This window comes from Narcine bancroftii, chromosome 3 (genome assembly GCF_036971445.1).
Source record: "Narcine bancroftii isolate sNarBan1 chromosome 3, sNarBan1.hap1, whole genome shotgun sequence".
NCBI classification, from domain to species: Eukaryota; Metazoa; Chordata; class Chondrichthyes; order Torpediniformes; family Narcinidae; genus Narcine; species Narcine bancroftii.
The window spans coordinates 258,320,658-258,341,610 of NC_091471.1; the positions used below are offsets into that span (position 1 = coordinate 258,320,658).

At 41.9% G+C, this 20,953-nt stretch overlaps 2 protein-coding genes across 2 annotated transcripts in view; one reads left to right on the forward strand and one right to left on the reverse strand.

The window, feature by feature from the left end:
* Nucleotides 1-13,199, reverse strand: part of LOC138758574 (GEM-interacting protein-like) — a 197,261-nt gene extending 184,062 nt beyond the window's left edge. Inside the window, exon 1 of the mRNA XM_069927700.1 lies at nucleotides 13,181-13,199. The gene's annotated coding sequence lies outside the window, so the exon portion shown is untranslated. The remainder of the gene's footprint in view (nucleotides 1-13,180) is intronic.
* Nucleotides 13,200-13,455: 256 nt separating this feature from the next.
* On the forward strand, nucleotides 13,456-20,753 carry trappc5 (trafficking protein particle complex subunit 5). The gene is made up of 2 exons (XM_069927728.1): nucleotides 13,456-13,540; nucleotides 19,880-20,753. The coding sequence occupies exon 2, from the start codon at nucleotides 19,880-19,882 to the stop codon at nucleotides 20,450-20,452; it is 573 nt and encodes a 190-aa protein (XP_069783829.1). The 5' UTR covers nucleotides 13,456-13,540; the 3' UTR covers nucleotides 20,453-20,753.
* The last annotated feature ends 200 nt before the right edge of the window (nucleotides 20,754-20,953 follow it).

Here is a 20,953-nt window from a genome sequence, read left to right on the forward strand (position 1 = left end):
ACACACATTAGAAGGGGGTTAAGATAGCTTAATTAAGTCAATATGATAAGTTAAAGTGTGAATCTGTTTTCATGTTTAAAGATAATTAAAAGCAACTTTTGTTTAAGTAACCATTTGAATACCTATTGCTGCTGGGTTTTGGGGTCCTCTGGGCTTGTAACACTCTGATGGTACGGGGGGACAGACTACCAAAACTTTAAGCTCCTCATGACACCGTAGCTTTCAATGCCACCTTAAAAGTGTCATGACAGAGTACAGCGGACCCATCCCCCCCCTCACTATCTGGAACCAGCAGTTCTTAAACCTCCCACTGCGCTCCACCCACGGCAACCCCCTGGTCTCCCTCCCCATCATTTCCAGCCAGCAACCAGTAGATTTCCCACCATGCACAACCCACGGCCTCTCAACCCTCAAGATCACCCCTCCACCGCTGTTTGTTATCCTCACCCCCGATTGCAAACCCATCCCCACCAAACTTAGGTGCTACAGTGCCAGGGACAGGGCCTTTATCAGGTTGGAGGTACAGCGACTTCTGAATGAGAGGATCATTGAAGCCAGCACCAGCTCTTGGAGAGTCGAAACGGTGGTAGTAAAGAATGGGGCCAAACCTAGAATGGTCATCGACTACAGTCAGACCATTAACAGATATACACAGCTGGGTGCATACCCTCTTTTCCATATATCCGACGGTGAATCAAATCGCTCGATATCAGGTATTCTCCACCACTGATTTAAAATTGGCATTACACCAGCTCCATATCCACCCAGAGGACCCCCAATACACTGCCTTTGAAGCAGATGGCCACCTCTCCCATTTCCTCAGTGTCCCCTTTGGAGTCACCAATAGGGTCTCAGTCTTCCAGTGGGAGATGGCTTGCATGATAGTCTAGTATGAGCTGAACACCACATTCCTGTACCTGGACATCGTCACCATTTATGGCCATAACAAGATCATGACACCAACCTCCAAAAATTTTTTCAGGCTGCCAAACTCCTTAACTTCACCTACAGTAAAGATAAGTGTGTGTTTCACACAACTCACTTTGCTATCCTTGGCTGTGTCATAGAGAACTGAGTCATTGGCCCCCAATCCTGACCACGTGCGCCCTCTGCTGGAATTCCCCCTTCCCCACAGCCTTAAAGCCCTGAAAAGGTGCCTGGCCTTCTCCTCTTTCTGTGCCCAATGGGTCCCCAATTATGCGGATAAAGCTTGCCCCATCGTCAAAACCATCTCCTTTCCCCTGATGCCTTCAACCGCATCAAGGCGGACATTGCCAAGGCCACAATGCATGCAGTGAATGAATCCATTCTGTTCCAGGTGGAGAGTGATGCATCTGACTTGACCCTCGTCACCACTGTTAACCAGGCAGGCAGACCCATAGCCTTTTTCTCCTGCACCCTCCAGGGCCCCGAAATCAAACAGTCTTTCGTCAAGAAGGAGGCCGATGCCATTTTCGAGGGGGTACGGCACTGGAGATACTACCTTGACGGCAAACAATTTACCTTGCTGATTGACCAATGTGTAGTTGCTTTCATGTTCAACAAACAGCAGTGAGGTCAAATCAAAAATGACAAGATATTGAGATGGAGAATCAATCTTTCCTCCAACAATTATGATATCATGTACCGGAATAAAACTCAGTGAACCTCCAGCGCACAAAAAGAGCAGCTACAGGCCCTCCACAATGACCTCTGCCACCCCGGAGTAACCAGGATCTACCACTTTGTCAAAGCCCGCAACTTACCATAATCCATCAAGGAGATCAGCACCATGACCAAAAATTGCCAGTTCCGTGCGGAGTGCAAATCGTACTTCTATCAGCCAGACAGAGCGCACCTGATAAAGGCTACCTGCCCCTTTGAACTTCTAAGTATCGAGTTCAAGGGACCTCTCCCCTCCTTGGACTGCAACATGTACTTTCTCAGCATCATTGACGAGTACTCATGTTTCCATTCACAATCCCCTGCCACTGTTATCAAGGCCTTGCGCAATCTCTTCACCCCTGCTATATCCATAGTGACCAAGGGGTCCTCTTTTATGAGTGATGAGCTGCGTCAGTACCTGTTGTACAGAGGTATTGTCACAAGCAGGACCACCAGCTACAACTACTGAGGAAACGGGCCAGTGCAAAGGGAGAACGCTACAGTCTGGAAGGCCATTCTCTTTGCCCTGAGGTCTAGAAGCTTTCCAGTCTCCCATTGGCAAGATGTCCTTCCCTGTGGTACTCCACTCCATCAGATCACTCTTATTCATCACTTCCAATGCCACTCCACACAAAAGGATGTTTTACTTCACCAGGATGTCCGCTGCAGGGACCACACTGCCTTCCTGGTTGACGTCCCCAGGCCCAGCCCTACTCCAGAAATATGTGGAGCCATAAGCCACTGGTTGAAAGGCTCCATCTCCTCCACACCAACCTCCAATAGGCGCGAGGACACAGTTTTCATTCAAAATGTCAGGAGTCCCCCAGACCATTACCGACCACCCTGCACCCCATTCATTTCCCACTATCTATGATGTACCAGCGTCATGGCATATTACCTCTGTCCCAGTGGAGGACATGTCAGATCCGGCGCCATGCACACACCAAGCTATTGCTGATGACAACATACAGGTGTCCCAGCCCAAATGAAGTTCAACTTCTGCACTGCAGCTGGCACTATAACGGTCACAGCAGTAGACCAGACCATTGAAAAACTTAACCTGTAAGGACTTTTAAACCACTTCACCTTGCCGGACTCTCTTTGAAAACAAGGGAATGAACATGGTAAACCACTATGTTTGGATATGCTGTGTATATACTTGGATGTACTAGGACTAGGACACACCCCTTGTTGATTGTACCTGAGGCTCCTCCCATTGGCCCCTGAATAAGGATGACTATGCCACAGCCCTCCCCTTCCCACCCCCTCAGTTCAGGGCAATCAACCAGCATGGACGGACATCCATTCTGTAATTAATAAAAGCCTAACAGTTTCTGAACAACTTCTAGTCTTTGAAGTAACTGATGGTGTCAATTTTATTAACTGCAGTTTTTTGATAATGGAGCAGATCCTGAAGTCATTTCACAATGTCCTTCAGGTGTGTGCATCGAGGGATATATGGAGAGGGCAATTGGTGAAGAGAAGGCCGTAGGGAAGGTGCAGGAAGATGGGATCTGGGCTATCAAGGTAAAATGGGTTGGTGGAATAAGAACTATAATGGTGGAGCCAGGTAGATGGTTGGAGGGATTGCTAGGACACCCTAATCAGAGTGACCCACAGTCACCAGGAGTGGGTGATACCACTAGAGCCATCAGTCAACTGAAGGGCTCATGAGACTGTCTTGTGCCTTGAAGTCAAGCTTGTGTAAATTTCTATAAATATCTCAATCTATTTTTTGGGAGAAATGGAAGTAGAGTTTGGGTGTGGTTGGTGAAACTGTCTGTCATTAATTCTCTGAGTAAACTTTTTTAAAAACTTTATTTATTTAAAGAATCATTAATAGTAATAAAAAGTATATTCCATAAAGAAAATATTATGAATATACATTAAAAAAGATAAAAAAAACCCAAAACAACTAAAAAAAAAATCCCCACTCCATCAGCTGACTCTCTTAAGGAGAGCTAAAAATATATAAACAGAAACTAAAAATATAAGAAATCAAAATATATCTAAATCTAAATATGGTAATCACTTATTAACAAAAAAAAGAATAATTGTCATGTAAATTATACATAATATTTTCCATAACAATACAAGCTTATAGTAATCATTATATTATCTTTCCATGTACTTGCTACACATTTTTGAGCTACAGACAATGCTAAGTGTACAAATGCAATTTGAAATTTATCCAACCCTAATCCCTTTAAAGGAATCATAGAACCCATTAAAAAAAAATAGATGGATCTAATGGTAACTTGAAATTATATAATTTTTTCCAAAATTAACTTAATTTCATCCCAAAATGGTTGTACCAGACCAGACAGCATGTAAAAAAATGTTCCAGTACATACACCACATCTAAATCAAGAATCCGAATTACTAAAACCAGATTTTTTCAATTTCTCTGGGGTTAAATATAACTGATGTAAAAAGTTATAATTAACCATTCCATACCATACATTTGTCAATTTAGTAACATTATCATGACACATATCTGCCCAATAATCTTCAGGAAAAACAAAAGCCAAATCATTTTCCCATTTAAGCTTAGATTTCACCCATTCCGACTTATCCATATTATCTTGTAATACTTGATACATAACAGAAATATAACCCCTTTTTGGTATAGAAGAAATCAAAGACTCGAATTCCATCTCTCTACCATACATATTTTTCACCAAAGATCAAAGTTGATAATAAACAAATAAAGAATTTTCAGTAATATCAAAACACTCTTTCAACTGAGTAAAAGAAAGAAACTGACCTTCTACAAAACAATCCTCTAATGTTTTTATACCCTTAAAATCCCAACTCTTTAAATGACTATTAAACATTGAAAAAGAAATAAATTGATTATTATATAATGGAGTTAAAATTGACAAATCACCTTTTGATCCTAAAATCTTGTTTTTTTTTAACAAATTTTGTTAAAATATCTGAGTAAGCTTGAAGTGGGAGTATGTAGTCCAAATATTTTGAGAACAGTTACAACATATTTTGGCCACAAGGCTGAAGAAAAATGACAGTAACAATGGAACAGCTCAAGGCTGTCCTCGAACAACAGCAGGAGAGCTTTGAACTGATACAAGCGAAACTAAAGGACCAGCTGGCAGCAAAATGTCTGTTGGAGCATCAATCATTGAGGAAGGTGAGCCGTAATGAACTCCGAGTTTAATTGTGACTCAGAGTCATGCATTTTTGAAACTTGGGACAAAAAATATCAAGACTTGCTTTCAGTAGACATTTCCAAGATCAGTGAGGCATGGAAGATTAGGCTGTTGTTGAGGAAGTTAGGCACTTGAGAACATGAGCATACATAAACTTTATTCTGCCAAAACTTTCCTGGGAGCTCGTTTCAGGGAAGCACGAGGTAATAGCAGAAATATTCACTGAACAAACATCATTGTTCAACATTCGGTATCAGTGTTTAAAAATCACCAAGAGATACGAAGATTTTGTGGCATATGTGAGTATGGCACATCAACAGTGCGAGCATTTTAAATTCTCTACACTGACTGAAGACCAGTTCAAATGTCTAGTCTTTATAGCGGAATGCAGTTGCACCAAGATGCAGACCTCAGAACGTGGTTGCTGGTGAAGATTAAGCAGGAGACTTTGAAAATTAACCGCCGAATGTCAACGCTTAATTAATTTTAAACACAACAGCAAAATGGTGGAAGCAGCGCACCCATCTTCAAGCAGAGTCCAGAAAGTCAAGTCAGCAGACCCTGCTAGACCAAATAAAAGTGTGTCCTCTCTAGGAGACATTATTTTGTAAACTTTTTGCTCAGTAAACGGTCTGTCCAAATTATTTACATCTGAATCAGTTAATCTGGGTAATGTTATTTGCGACAAATAATTATCTCTAATAGTTTCATAAAATTCTTCAAAAATTTCATTTATTACTTGTGGTTTAAATGTCACTTTCTAATTATCTCGTTGTATTGCATTAATCGTTCTTGAAGTTTGTTCTGCCTTTAATTGCCATGCCTGAACTTTATAATATGCCCCTAATTCATAATATTTCTGTTTATATCTAAGGATGATTTTCTCTGTTCTATGGGTTGACATTGTATTATATTGTAACTTCTTATTAATTAAATGCCTGTCGTATCCTCTGACAGTGATTTTTGAGCATCTTTTTTCTAATAATGTTATTCCTTTTTCTAATTTATCTGTCTCTCATATAATCCTTTTTTAATTTTTGAAGTAAAACATAATCTGTCCTTACAAATATGCTTTTAATGAATCCCAAATAATAAATTTATCATCTATTGAATGTAAATTAGTATCACAAAATAATTCAATATGCTGTCTTATAAAAGCACAAAAATCTTCCCTTTTTAATAACAAAAAATGTAATCTCCATCTATGTACTGACTGCTGTTTTTCAGTAAATTCCAATTCCATCAACAATGGAGAATGATCAGACTTTGTCCTTGCTTAATAATCAATATTCAAAACTCTTGATTGATTTTGAGTTGAAAGTAAAAACAAATCAATTCTAGAATATGTATCAAATCTATTATAAAAAGAATAATCTCTATCCCTAGGATGTTTCTTCGCCATATATCCATGGTTTAAATTCATTAAATATTACATAGCTTTAGCTTTAACTATTGTTCTTGATGATCTATCTAATAAAGGAAACAAAAATTGAAATCACCTCCTACGAAAATATTTTCATAAACATCTGCCAAATTTAATAAAGTATCTTGTATAAATGTTTCATCATCTAAATTCAGTGCATATATATATATATATATATATATATTATATATATATATATTTAATAAAGTCCATTCTGTACTGACAATAACCACACCAGCTGTGCGAGTATAAGACAGCTTTAATAAACTAATATGTACACTAAGAGGTTTTGTCTCTCTGCAACACAAACCTGGAAGGCAAGATTGTAGCTCTGGACTGCTTTATATACAAGGTCACCGGGATGACCCCTGGTGACCTAGTGGTGTTATTACATATCACCACACATTCCTCAGAAAATATTTGACAATTTACCATTATATTATCTTCCTGCAGAATCTGTAGTCACACTCTGAACTTTAATTGATAATTTTTTCTAAAATAAAATTGCTACTCCCCTGGCTTTAGAATTAAATGAAGAAAAGACTACTTGATCCACCCAATCTCTTTTTCAGTTTTAGGTGTCCTCTTTTGGTTAAATGAGTTTCTTGTAAAAAAAAAGCAATATTCACTCTTAATTTATTAATATAAAACAATATTTCTTATTTTTTATTTTCCCATTAATCCCATTAATATTAAAATTTATAATCTTAATTGCCTTATTCATTTTTCCTATTTTAAAAATCCTTTTTCATCACTCACATCCAGAAAGAATTCCCATAAAATAATTTGGTCTAGAGTGTCACCATTGGCAATCCAAAAACATTAAAATAATTCAGATTAAATGCAACATGGTTAATTATTAAAAAGAAAAAATAGGAAAAAAAGAAAGAAAAACAAAGTTCCCCACCCAATATAACTGTAAAAAACAGCCCTACCTCCCTCCATTTTATGGGTCCTGACAGAGCCACAAAAGCACATACAACTGCCAGAAACCAACTGAACAGATCCCCTTGACTCCACAGGAAAAATAACTTGATTTAAAAACCAATCAATTCCAGCTAACATAAAAATAGATAATATATCAATTCTTCATCCATCAATAAAAACCCCACCCCGTATATTAAATTCATTTCGACAAATCAGTGCCTTCTGTTTACTTGAACTTTAGACAAACTCTGAGCACATTCTTTGGCTTGAACAAAATTTGTAAAAAAAAAACATTCTGTTGACCTGGTTCAAAAAGTTTTTAAGTAGCAGGATAACCTTTATCATACAAAATTCTCCTAACTAGATTAAATTCTTTCCTTTTCTTTAACAAAGTTTGGTTCATATCTGGATAAAAGAAAATTGTATCCCCTGCATAATTTAAAGGTCCATATTCCTTGGCTCTTTTCATCGCCAAACCTAGAAGCCTCTCTCGAACCTGGTAATTAAAAAATCTGACCAGGAATCATCGGGGTCTCTGGCTTTGATCTTAAAGCTCTATGGGCTCTTTCAATTAAAATCTTGTCTTCAAAATGCTGCTCTCCAAATACCTTCAGTATCCATTCTTGAAAGAAGCGAATCACATCTTCTCCTTATTCCACGATTTTAAGGTTATTTCTTTTGCTATAATTTTCCAGAATATCAACTTTCTACAATTTTTCATGCATTGACATTAATCTAGTCATTGAATCTTCAGATTCATTAGATCTATCTTCAATACACTGCATGTCCTCTCGACCATCTTGAACCTTATGTTCCAACTTATCCATCCTTCAATGCATTATCCACTTTAACTGTCAAATCTGTTTTTAACTTGCTTCGATTCTTCTGATAGCAATTTAAAATTATTTTCCAAAGACAAATTAATTTTAATTTGAAGTTCATCAATTTTTGATTCAATCTTATTTCTTTCTTTCTTAAAAGTCTTTTATTCCCTCTGGTCTGTTCCTCTTTCTGAACGATGTATCTTATTCACCTTCATACTCTTCTGAAGCTTCTTCCACTGGGCTTGAGTCTCCTTCATGCTCTGAAGTTGACATGCCGGATTGCCCCTTTAAGAGACCTTGATTTTTTTTTCTCAGCCTTTTTTTCTATTGCACCGTGCATGCCTGACTTCTCACGCATGCGTGATACAGTTTTAGTTTTTCCTCCACAATCTTTAACGGGTCGACGAGAAGAAGACTCCGGAGGAAGGTCTCTCTCCTGGGTCCTTGCCGGCAGATCCAGAAAGTACCTCAGTAGCCTGATTCGACGCTAAGGTAGTCCCAGTTTCTTTTTTATTCCTCTCTTCTGACTTCTTAGTAAGAGTTAGTTCAGGCACTTTTTTCTTTCTTAGGTGACATCTTAAAAAATTAGTTAGCTGTTTTATACTAGCTTTAAAATAGTTTTCTTTAAAAAAATCTTTTCTAAATAGATACTTTTTTTACTAATCCCACGGGAGTTGTGAGGTTGCGTTTCACTCCTCATGGCATCACGTGATGTCCCCCAGACAATTAGAGGATCACTGAAAACCCACAAATTCCTGGAGGCTCTTTGTCTGCTGAAAACATCTTTGGTTGGAAAATTAGAACACCATCTGATATTATTTTCCCACAAAAGTCAGAACCTGGATGCAGAGATTTGGATATGGAAAGACAGCTCAGCATGGATCAAAACAAAGAACGTTTCAGGCTGGACAACATGTGCTGGTGCAAGACTACAGGGTTAAGTCAGGTGAGTGGCAGCTGGGGAGAATCCTGTGGAAGATCAGGGAGGTTCTCCATCATGTGCAGGTTGGACCGGACAGGTGGACTAGACATGCCAACCAATTGCCACCAGGTGAATGTAACCTCGCTGAGACACCTGAGCAACTCAGCTTGGATGCTCTGTTGGAGATTTTTGAACTATAGAAACCAGTGACCAACCAAGAGACTTTTGTGGGAAAATAATATCAGATTGTGTTCTAATTTTCCAACCGAAGATGTTTTCAGCAGGCAAAGTCCCACCAGGAATTTATGGGTTTGCAGTGATCCTGTAATTGTCTGGGGGACATCACATGCTGCCACGAGGAGCGAAACGCAACCTCACAACTCCCGTGGGATTAGTAAAAAAGGTATCTATTTAGAAAAGATTTTTTAAAAGAAAATTATTTTAAAGATAGTATAAAACAGCTAACTAATTTTTTAAGATGTCACCTAAGAAAGAAAAAAGTGCCTGAACTAACTCCTACTAAGAAGTCGGAAGAGAGGAATAAAAAAGAAACTGGGACTACCTTAGCGTCGAAGCAGGCTACTGAGGTACTTTCTGGATCTGCCATCACAAGAAATGAGATTTTACCTTCTACACCACGGGATCCTCTGTGAACTTCACAAACAAGTAAAGCCCTTCCAAGTGGACTTAAGTCTCCCAACAGCTCAAAAGGGGGAGGTGCTAGGATGCCCTAATCAGAGCGACCCACAGTCGCCAGGAGTGGGTGTTACCACTGGAGCCATCAATCAACTGAATGGCTCACAAGACTGTCTTGTGATTTGAAGTCAAGCTTGTATGAATTTCTATAAATAGCTCACTCATTTTTTTGAAGTAACAAAAGAAATAAAGATAGTTGGGGTGTGGTTTGGTGAGTAAACTCAAAGTGGGAGTTAGATTCCTCAGCTACGTGTGCAGCCCAAACATTTTGGGCACAGTTACAACAGGGATATTGGGCAAAAGCATGTGGAAGGAATGAGCCTTGAGCTTGGGGTCACAACTCAAGGCTGTACAGCTACAGAGACTATGAGAGCGCAGGTGACTATGACATTGGAGGAGGTGGTGGGATCCACGGACACTCGACATCTCTGAATGTGACTCTCTTCTAATTCTCTTCTCTTCTCTGGGAGGGTGCCAGGCTAGTCTTTGAGTGCCTTTGTGGGCAAACAACGGTGAACAAATTTTGTGTATTTATGTACATAATAAAGGAACCTTGAAATAGTGCAAAACACAGAATTTAAATTTATTTTTACTTTAAATGTAGACATGTATCCCGGTAATGGGTTCTTCAGGCCCATGTGCTGCCAAATTACACCCAATTGACCTACAACCCCGGTACACTTTGAATGGTGGGAGGAAACCATGGCTCCCGGACATAGGGAGAATATACAAACTCCTTACAGACACTGTAACAATGTTACGCAAACCACTAGGCTAACCGTGCCAGCCTGGAGCAGAAGTGCTGGAGAAACTCAACAGGACACACAGCATCCATAGAAATAATAGGTAAATGAATGTTTTGCCCCTGAACCCTTTGCTTTGCAATGGAAAGCTCTTAAATTGAGAAGGCTTAAATAAAATGATAAGCTGCTGGAGAAACTTAGCAGGACAGTCAGATAGAAATGGTCTACCCATTTTGGGTTGAGACTCGTAATCATGATTGAAGAGTTTCCTTGAGACTCAGGAACGTGTATTTGGCCTCAGACTAAAACTTACCTGAGATGAAGCTTGCACTTCCAGTTGCCAACCATGTCAATTCCCCACTGCATGCCCACCTAGAGGTGTCTGACCTCAGCCTCATCCATAACCAGGGTGAGGCCACACATAAACCTGAAAACACAAAGATCTGTAGACACCTTGAATGAAGTTAAAACACAACGCTGGAAAAATTCAGCAGCAAAGATAAAAATACAGAACCAACGTTTCGGGCTTGAGCCCTTCATCATATCTGCTCATACCTTGATGAAGGGCTCAAAGCACAACATGTTGGTTCAGTATCTTTATAAGTTTCTCCAGCATTGTGTTTTTACTTCAGTCACAGTGTTGGCAGCCTTTCGTGTTTGCCTGACCCGATGAGTTCCTCCAGCGTCCCATGTTCGCATAAGATTCCCATTTTCGCATAAGATTCCAGCAACTGCAGCTTTTGTGTTTCCTGTTTTTTTGTAAAAGAGCATCTGAGATCTCTGGGGTTTTTTTATTAATACAGCACAAAAGCCAAGAATCTTCCTTAATTTTTTTTGCAATATACAAATAAAACCTCATTTGTGATACTGTGGATAATTGTGGGCGTCACATCTTAGAAAGGACAGCAAGGCTCTGGGGGTGGGTGGCGGGGGGGGGGATGTGGTGGAGGGAGAGAGAAGAGACTTTCAGAATTGTACCAAGTTTGAAGGATTTTAATTTGTCCAACAAGCTGGAAATTCCAGCGCTGAGGGGTGGGTGGAGGGGTGGGGGGGGGGGGTGGGTAGGGGGAGGTGACTGAGTATTGTTCATGATATTCATTAATGATCTAGAAGAGGGGACAGAGCATAGTGCATCTTAGTTTGCTGATGTCACTAAACTGAATGGAAAAGCAAATTGTGCAGTTGATACAGAGTTTAGAGAGTGGACAAGAGTTTGGCAGATGAAGTATAATGCTGGTAAAGGTGAGGTTATCCACTTTGGAAGGAAAATTGGAAGATCAGATTATTATTTAAATGGAAAGTGATTGCAGCATGCTGCCATACCGAAGGACTTGGGAGTACTTGTGCATGAATCGCAAAAAGTTGGTTTGCAGGTTCAGTGGGCTATCAAGAAGGCAAAAGGAATGTTGGCATTCATTGCTAGAGGGATTGAATTTGGGAGGAGGGAGGTTATGCTGCAACTATTGATGAGACCACATCTGGAGTACTGCATGTTCTTCTGTCTCCTTGCGCTTTTCTTTTAAAATATTTTTATTGTTTTTAATGAAGAGCTTATTATAATAATAATAAAATACAATGAGATGATACACATAATTAATACAATTGGTATATCAAAAACAACATAAATTGTAAAAAAAATCTATAATTCGTAATCCAGATAGTGTTTTATTAAAAAAAGAACTAATAATAAAAAGAGAAAAATGCCAGAAAAGGAAAAAAATAAGAAAAAAGAAAAAACGGAACAAAAAGAAAAGATTACGTTCCCCCTCCATACAGCGTTGCCAGATGCTAGATATGATTAGCATTAAAATAAAAATGAGGGGAGAAAAAAGGTGAAAAGAACATGGAAAGGACACAAGTCAAACAATTCAGTTACATTGAAGCGAAATAAAATAAGAAAGTGAGTCATAAATGACCCCACAACATCTGAAATATCTTTTTTTCTTTGGCTTGGCTTCGCGGACGAAGATTTATGGAGGGGGTAAAAAGTCCACGTCAGCTGCAGACTCGTTTGTGGCTGACAAGTCCGATGCGGGACAGGCAGACACGATTGCAGCGGTTGCAGGGGAAAATTGGTTGGTTGGGGATGGGTGTTGGGTTTTTCCTCCTTTGCCTTTTGTCAGTGAGGTAGGCTCTGCGGTCTTCTTCAAAGGAGGTTGCTGCCCGCCAAACTGTGAGGCGCCAAGATGCACGGTTTGAATCTGAATTATATCTGAATTATTAACTGAATGAATCTTTTCCATATTCAAACAAAACATAATGTCACGCAACCACTGATCATGAGTCAGTGAGACAGCATCGCTCCATTTAAGTAAAATCACACGTCCCACCAAAAGAGACAGCACGAATCATTCCCTCCCATTGTACTGAAGAGGGTCACCAAAGGGTTCGGTACTAGAACTAGGGGACATAGCCTCAAGATTCAGGGTAGTAGATTTAGAAAGAAGATGAGGAGAATGAGGAGGACCCACTTTTCCCAGAGGGGTGTGAATCTGTGGAGATGACCTCAGTAAATATATTTAAGACAAAGTTGGATAGATTTTTACATGGTAGGGGAATTAAGGGATACCAGGAACAGCAGGTCAGTGCAGACAAGCCGATGATCAGATTGGCCCTGATCTCACTGAATGGCAGGGCATGCTCAACGGGCCAGATGGCTGCTCCTGTTTCTTCTGTAAAGCCCAAGGAAAGTATGTCAGAGCCAAGGCCTACACACAATTGCATCCTTGCAGAAGTCATTGGTCTCCAAGGTTGACCCTGGTCGTGTCCCCTGTTTTAATCTCCATGGGACGTAACTGAGGAACCAGATAAATGTGGAGGCAGCTACTCACCTGCCAGCCACCCAGTGACGTCACAGCATACCCCTGCCGCCCATCCAGTGACGTCACACCACACCTCCTGCCGTCTATCCAGTGACGTTCCTCCCACAGCCCTGCCGCCCACCCACTGACGTCACCCCTGGAAGCGCACACGTGACCAGCGACGTCGCGCTAAAGTGCTCGCCCCAGTCAGGCACCGAAGCAGGAGGGAAATCCGGGAGTAAAACCCCGGGACGGGGCACGTCGAGGCTGCTGAGTGAGAGGGGGAGTGACCCGGATGTGGTCGGCGCGAGCCAGCCGGAAGTGCGGGTGAAGGCGGCGGCGACCGAGCGGAGCAGGTTGGGCCACTTATTCGGAAGTGTCAGAGTAAACGTAAGCCCAAGGGCTCACCGGGCGGGGGAAGGGGAACCGGGCCCGGGGGAGGCGGGGCGGGGCGGGTCCCGGTCGCTGCGGGGCTCCCGGAGATCCTCCAGCAGTCCTTACCGCGTCTGCACGCTTTCCTGTTCCATTCCCATCGGCGTTTCGTGTCTGGACCCTTCTTCAGAACTCGAGGCAAGGGGTCCCCCTTCATATAAAGGGGGAACAGAAGCTGGGGAAGGGCCCAGAGGTGAAGGGACAGAAGGTGTTCCCTGCTCATAATTCCTCCGATCCCATTCCAGGACATCTCTTTCATCGAGGTGGATTCCTCTTGCTGTCATTAATAGTGCCTGCATTTCCATCTTCATTTCAAGTTACCTCCACACCTTCATAGGCTGGAACAAGATCCTAACTTTCTACCCCATCTGCCCCTACATTATAACCTTTGTTATTACAGCATCTGTGTCTGCTTTAGCCAACTTCAGTGTGATCCCAATTCCAGCCGCATCTTTCCCTCTCCACCTCGCTCGATTTTGCAGTGATGAGTCTCTCTGATACTTTCTCGTCTGTTCCACTGCCTTCCACCCCTCAGGCTCTTCTTGCTGTAACTGCAGAAAGTTTAAAACATGTCTTGATGTTGCCTTCCTTACCTCCATCCAACACCAGAAGCAGAATGTTGCAAGCATGTGATCTGATTTCATCTGCTGCCCTCGGTGTGGCAATTGGTGATTGCTGATCACCTATTCCCTGTTTTTGGGTCTAAACCTGACCTTCCTGTAGCCAACCATTTCAGCACTTCCCAACCATTCCTACCATGACCATCCACTGTCAAGGTGAATTCAAATGGAAACTCAGTGCTTTGTATTTTTTCCTAGACTGCCTTAAACCTAATTTTATGTAACCATCCCCATCTGATGATAATGTTTCTATCTGTTTACCTACTCCTGTGTTTTTATTTTTATCGTCTCAAATATTTTTCCCCTGTTTCTCCGATCTGTCTTTCCACCTCTCACTTCCTGTCCCATCACCTCATGGTCCCCTCCCCCAGATCGTTTCCCCTCTATATATGCAGTATCACCCTCTTCCCTCTAGTGTTGATAAAAGTTTCAGACCGGAAATGTTGATGGACCATTTCTACCTGTGAATGCTGTCTGACCTGCTGAGTTACAACAGCAGTTCTTTGCTCAAATTATAATTAAACTAGCGTCTACAGTTTTTGTCTTTCTCAATTAACTGATCTATTTCTGTAAATACTGTGCTTAAATAGCCAGAGGCATATGAGTAAAACAAAAAAAAAAATGGCTAGAGGAACTTGGAGTCAAACAGCATCTGTGGGAGAAGGTTCAAACTTTGCATTTGGAAACTTTTGAGTCTTGATGAACTGTTTCCTTCATCAAGACCATTCTTTTCCACTCACTGATGCTGCTTGATCTGAGTGCCTCCAACAAGTTGCAGATGCTGGAATCTGGAGCAAAAGAACCGCCTCTTGCATGTCTTGTTGAGTGATCTGGTTTGCCGAGTGGTGCAGCCATTAGTGCTGCTGCATCACAGCTCCAGGTTTCAACCCTGACCTTGTGGTATTTCTATGTTGGTCCTATGGCACCATGGGTTTCCTCTGAAGTCTCAAAAGATCTGTGGATTGCCAAGGCTAAATTACCACCCAATGCAGGAGGAGAATCTGGTGGATGTTGTGAATCCTATATATTGCGTGAAATAGTAGGGTTGCTTTTGACTGTTGGCATTGACTCAGAGGGGTGAATTACATCTTGTGTAGATGATTCTCCTCCAGAAGCCATAATGTTGTTTCATTATTTATGAAGCAAAAGTCAGGCATATGTGAGAGTGCTCCCTTCTGGCCTGGATGTGTGAGAATCCTGTGATTAATATAAAGAAAAGGCTTCTTGATTGAAGAGCCACCTACCACTCTAGATGTTCTGTCCCTCCACTGATTATTTGTCTGTATTCTTTGGCTAAAAAAGAAATGAAATATTCTAAATGTGGGAACTATGAAATAAAAACTGAGAAAATTTGGTAACACTTCACAATCAAAAGTTGTGGAAAACTGAACAGGTTTAGTGTTTCAGATCTAAGAATTCTGATAGAATTTATGATCTGGAAAGTTAAATATGTTTCTCTTACACCACAGATCCACTTTGACTTGCTGAGAGTATTCAGATTTTTTCTTCTGTGTAAGGTTCAGGCACTAGGGATTAATGTTGAGATAATCAGATGGGTTCAGTGGTGGCTAGATGACAGGCACCAGAGAGTCATGGTGGACAACTATCTTGTCAGGATGGAGGCCAGTGACTAGCGAGCGGTGTGCCTCAGGGATCGGTGTTGGGTCCCTTGTTGTTCGTCATTTACGTTAATGATTCGGATGATGGAGTGGTAAATTGGGTGAGTAAATAGGTGGACGATACAAAAATAGGGGGAGTTGTGGATAGTGATGATGGCTTTCAGGGACTGCAGAAGGATTTGGCCTGCTGAGAAGAGTGGGCTGAAAGGTGGCAGATGGAGTTTAATATCGATAAGTGTAAAGTTCTTCATTTTGAGAGGAATAATCAAAACAGGACATAGCCGTGAAGAGGAGGGAGGGCATTGAGGAATGGAGAGGAACAGAGAGATCTTGGAATTACGGTTCCTCGTTCTTTGAAAGTGGTTCCTCACACAGGGTGGTGAAGATGGCTTTTGGAATGCTGGCCTTTATAAATCAAAGCCTAGAATATAGGAGCTGGGAGGTGCTGTTGAGACTGTTCAAGGAATTGGTGAGACCAAGTTTGGAATACTGTGTGCAGTTCTGGTCTCCAACTCATAGGAAGGCTATCAATAAGGTAGAGAGGGTGCAGAGAAGATTTACTAAAATGTTGTCTGGACTGCAGTATCTAGAATATGGAGAAAGATTAAGTAGACTGGGTCTTTATTCATTGGACTGTAGAAGGTCGAGGGGGGATCTGATAGAGGTATATAAAATTATGAGGGGAATAGATAGAGTAGATGTGAATAGGCTCTTCCCCTTGCGGGTAGGAGAGATTGGAATGAGGGATCATAAGTTGAGGGTGAGGGGGCAAAACTTTGGAAGTAACGAAAGGGAAGCTTCTTCCCTCAGAGGGTTGAGTGAATGGAATGACCTTCCAGAAGAGGTGGTTGCAGCAGGGTCAATTTTGTCATTTAAGAGGAAGTTGGATGAGTACATGGACGTGAGGGGTTTGGAGGGTTATGGGCAGGGAGCAGGTAGGTGGTACTAGTGGGGTTCACTTAAATCGGTGCGGACTAAAGGGGCCGAGATGGCCTGTTTCCGTACTGTAATTGTTATATGGTTAATATGCATGAGCAACTTCACACAAATGGCAATAAGGTAAATAATTTGATCACATTTTGATGAGGGATAAAGTTTCAGAATGGAGGTGCTATTTTCCTTGTGCCTGAGAGAGTTCTCCTAATTCGGTTTCTGTGGAGGACAGAGAAGAACTGGTGTGGTAGACCAAGGGGGGAATTTTGAAAACAAAGCAGGTACATTTTTGAATCCTGGTATCATTGAGGGAACCAAAAACATTGACGGAAAGCAGGTAGATGCAGCTTGCATGGACTTCAGGAAGGCTTTTCACCAGATCCTGAACGGTGGGGTGAAGCATATGATTAAGGTACCAGGAGGCCTGAGGTGTGTTGACAAATTGAATTGAAAATTAACTGGGTGATTCAGACAAAACATAAACTTAATTTAAAGATACAGGCCGGTATCAGGCCCTTTCAGCCCACAAAATATAGGAGAAGAGGTATGCTTATCGAGTCTGCTCTGCTATTGAATGTTGAGGTGATCCATCCTTCCACAGCCCCATTCCCAGGCCTTCTCCCTCTAACCCTTGATGCTCTTATGATTCCCAAATATTCCAGTTAACTTGCAATCCTTCTCTATTTTTGGAGGGTTGGAGGAAGCCTACACAGACAGGGTTGTTGGCATTGTAGTAACGTTGGGATAATGAGTATACTAACCGTGCTGTCGTGATCCATGCAGGTTTTTTATTTGACTGCTTGTGTACAGCAGGAAGTGTACTGTAGGAATTGGTAGATGGGACCAATATTTGTAATTTAACTTGACTGAGAATGTAGGTTATCTGATTAATAAGGTTGGAGATGACACAAATTGTAGTAGACAGTAACGAGGGGTAAAAATCTTGAAAGTTGGGTGGAGCAGTGGCAGATGGAGTTTAATCCAGACAAGTCAAGTTTATTGAACTCTGCATAAGTAAACCTGACAAAACAGCATTCTCCAGTCCTCATTGCAAAGAACGCAGAAACGCAATCTGGCATAACACACATACAGACAAACAATACATATGCAAGACCAGTATTTATATAGACAAATAAATTAACCATATAACCATTTACAGCACAGAAACAGGCCAATTTGGCCCATAACCCTCCACACCTCTCCCGTTCATATACCTATCCAACCTTTCCTTGAATATTAACATCGATCTCACCTCTACCACCACTGCCGGTTCATTCCACACCCCCACCACCCTCTGCGTGAAGAAATTCCCCCTCATGTTTCCCTTAAATTTTTTCCCTTTTATTTTCAATTTCTTTATTCTTCCTTTGGTTGGAAAAAGTCTATTCACATTGACTCTATCTGTCCCCCATATAATTTTGAATACTTCTATCAAATCACCCCTCAACCTTCCACGATTCAGGGAATAAAGTCCCAGCCTGCTCAACCAGTCCCTGCAACTCAAACCCTGAAACCCCAGCAACATTCTTATGAACCTCCTCTGCACTCTCTCTATACCCTTCCTGCAATTCGGGAACCAAACTGCACACAATATTCCAAATTTGGCCACCCCAATGCCTTATATAATTTCAACATAACATCCCAACTCCTGTATTCTATACTCTGATTTATGAAAGCCATCCATTCCCTGCTATTTATATCTGTTGTACACATTCCTCTTCATCTGAACCAAGTTCCCAATATCTTTTGAAAACCAAGGCTCCCAACAGTTTCTAACCTTCATGGGGACATACCAACTCTGCGCTCTCAGAACTTCTCCTTTGAACATCCTTCATTTATCTGCTACATTTTTCCCTGAAAATATCCCAATTCTCTCATCCAAGTCTTTTCTCAACCCCTCAAAATTTGCTTTCTTCCAATCAAGAATCTCAACCTTTGGCCCATCTCTATTCTTTTCCTTTACTAGCCTAAAACTAATATTATTGTGTTCCCCAACACAAACCTTTGTCACCTGACCTATCTTGTTCCTTAATAGGAGATCCAATACTGCCCCTTCTCGAGTCGGTTCTTCTCTGTATTGATTAAGAAATCTTTTCTGAAAACACTTAACAAATTCTACCTCATCCAGCCCTCCTACACTATGGGTGCCCCGGTTAATGTTCGAAAAGTTGAAATCTCCAGCAACTACCACCTTATATTTATTACACATATATGCAATCTCCTTACATATTTGCTCTTCCAATTTCCTCAGCCCATTTGGTGGTCCATAATACATTCCCATTAATCTATTCATGCTTCTGCCATTCCTCAATTCTACCCAAGTAGCCTCACTAGACAATCCCACCAAACCATCCTGCCACAGCACTGCTGTAATGTTCTCTCTAATCAGCAATGCAACTCCTCCACCTTTTATTCCCCCAGTTCTGATTGCCTCATGACCGGAAGGATGTGGCAGCCACCAAGAGTGTGCAGAAGAGATTCACCACAAATGTAGGGCTGACATTATAAGGAGAAATTGTGTAGGCTGTGTTTTTTCTCACTGGAATGTGAGAGGCTGAAGGATGACCCTTGTAGAAGTTTTATAAAACAGGGTTGTTCAATGGACAGATATTCGGAATCTCCTTTTCAAGCAGAAACTTAAAGAAAGGCTAAGGTTACACAGAGAGCTGGTTATAGGGAATGAGCTGCCAGAAGAGATGGTGTGTGTACAATAGCAATGTTTCAAAGGCATTTGGAGAGGTATTTAAAGGAATAGAGAGACATGGACCTAATTTGGCAAATGAGATTAATGTAGATAGATATCCTGACTGGCTAAGAAAACCAGGTGTTTTGAATAGTTTTTAAAATTTAGGCATGCAGCACAGTAACAGGCTCTTCCGAGTCTGTGCCACCCCATGAACCTCCACCCCCCCCCCCCTCCACCGTACATTTTGAAAGGTGGAAGGAAACTGAAGCACACGGAGGAAGGTCCAAACGCCTTACAGACAGTGCCAGATTCGAATCCTGATCACTGGCTCTGTGACGGCACTGCGCCAACTGTGCCGACCTCTGATGAGCTACTGGAATCTTTGATTGAATGTGCTGGTTCCTGGCTTGTGTCCCAGTATTATTTTGTCTTCCTGCAGATGGCCATGGATACACGGTTCACCAGGGGCAAGTCAGCCATTCTGGAGCGATCGATCACTCGCCCCAAGTCCGAGGTGAGTCTGAGCGCCTTTGCTCTGCTCTTCTCGGAGGTTGTGCAGTACTGCCAGAATCGTGTCTACTCTGTGTCGGAACTGCAGAGCAAGCTGTCCGAGCTGGGCCAGCAGGTGGGGGCGCGGATCTTGGACGTGCTGGTGATGCGGGAGAAGAATGGCAAGCGCGAGACCAAGGTCATCAATGTGCTGCTCTTCATCAAGGTCAACGTGTGGAAAGCTCTGTTCGGCAGGGAGGCAGACAAGCTGGAACAGGCCAATGATGATGACAAGACCTATTACATCATCGAGAAAGAGCCTCTCATCAATGCCTACATCTCGGTGCCCAAGGAGAACAGCACGCTCAACTGTGCCTCCTTCACAGCAGGCATCGTGGAGGCTATCCTCGCTTACAGTGGCTTCCCTGCCAAGGTGACAGCTCACTGGCACAAGGGCACCACCCTCATGATCAAGTTTGATGAGTCTGTTATTGCACGTGACAAGACGCTAGATGGTCGATGAGGTGATGCTGTTCCTATATTCCCTCCAATGCTTTTCGCACTGACCTTCCTACAGACGTCAAGGCAGGTGACTATATGCAGGGTTAAGATTAACTTTGCCCTCACCTCCCTTCGTGCATTATCTCCTCTGTGGGCCATTGACCATTCCACGGGCAAAAGATTTGCTGTTCAAGTGTATCCCTAATTCTGCCTGCACCAGTGTTCTGCGGCTTCACTGCTTTCGGAAAACTCCTCATATCTAACAGTTGATATTATCTGTATGTGGAAATTAGCATTGCTAATAAAAACAACTATAAAATCCCCAGGTTGCTGTGATGGCGACAAACTCCTTTTTGTGGTGGTTCCATGTGCATTTGAGTTGTGGCCGATGACAGATTTGCCAAGTTCATTGCGATTCTCACTGAGAAGGGTCCCGAGTTTTGAAAGTGGTGTGGTGCCACTGCGTTGTAGCTGGACAGTTTGGCCCGAGTTATCTACCTAGGCTAGTTCCACTGGCCCAAAT

Bases quoted from the DNA above. Each gene is read 5' to 3' on its own strand.
- trappc5 (XM_069927728.1), top strand. From the start codon at position 19,880: ATGGCCATGGATACACGGTTCACCAGGGGCAAGTCAGCCATTCTGGAG.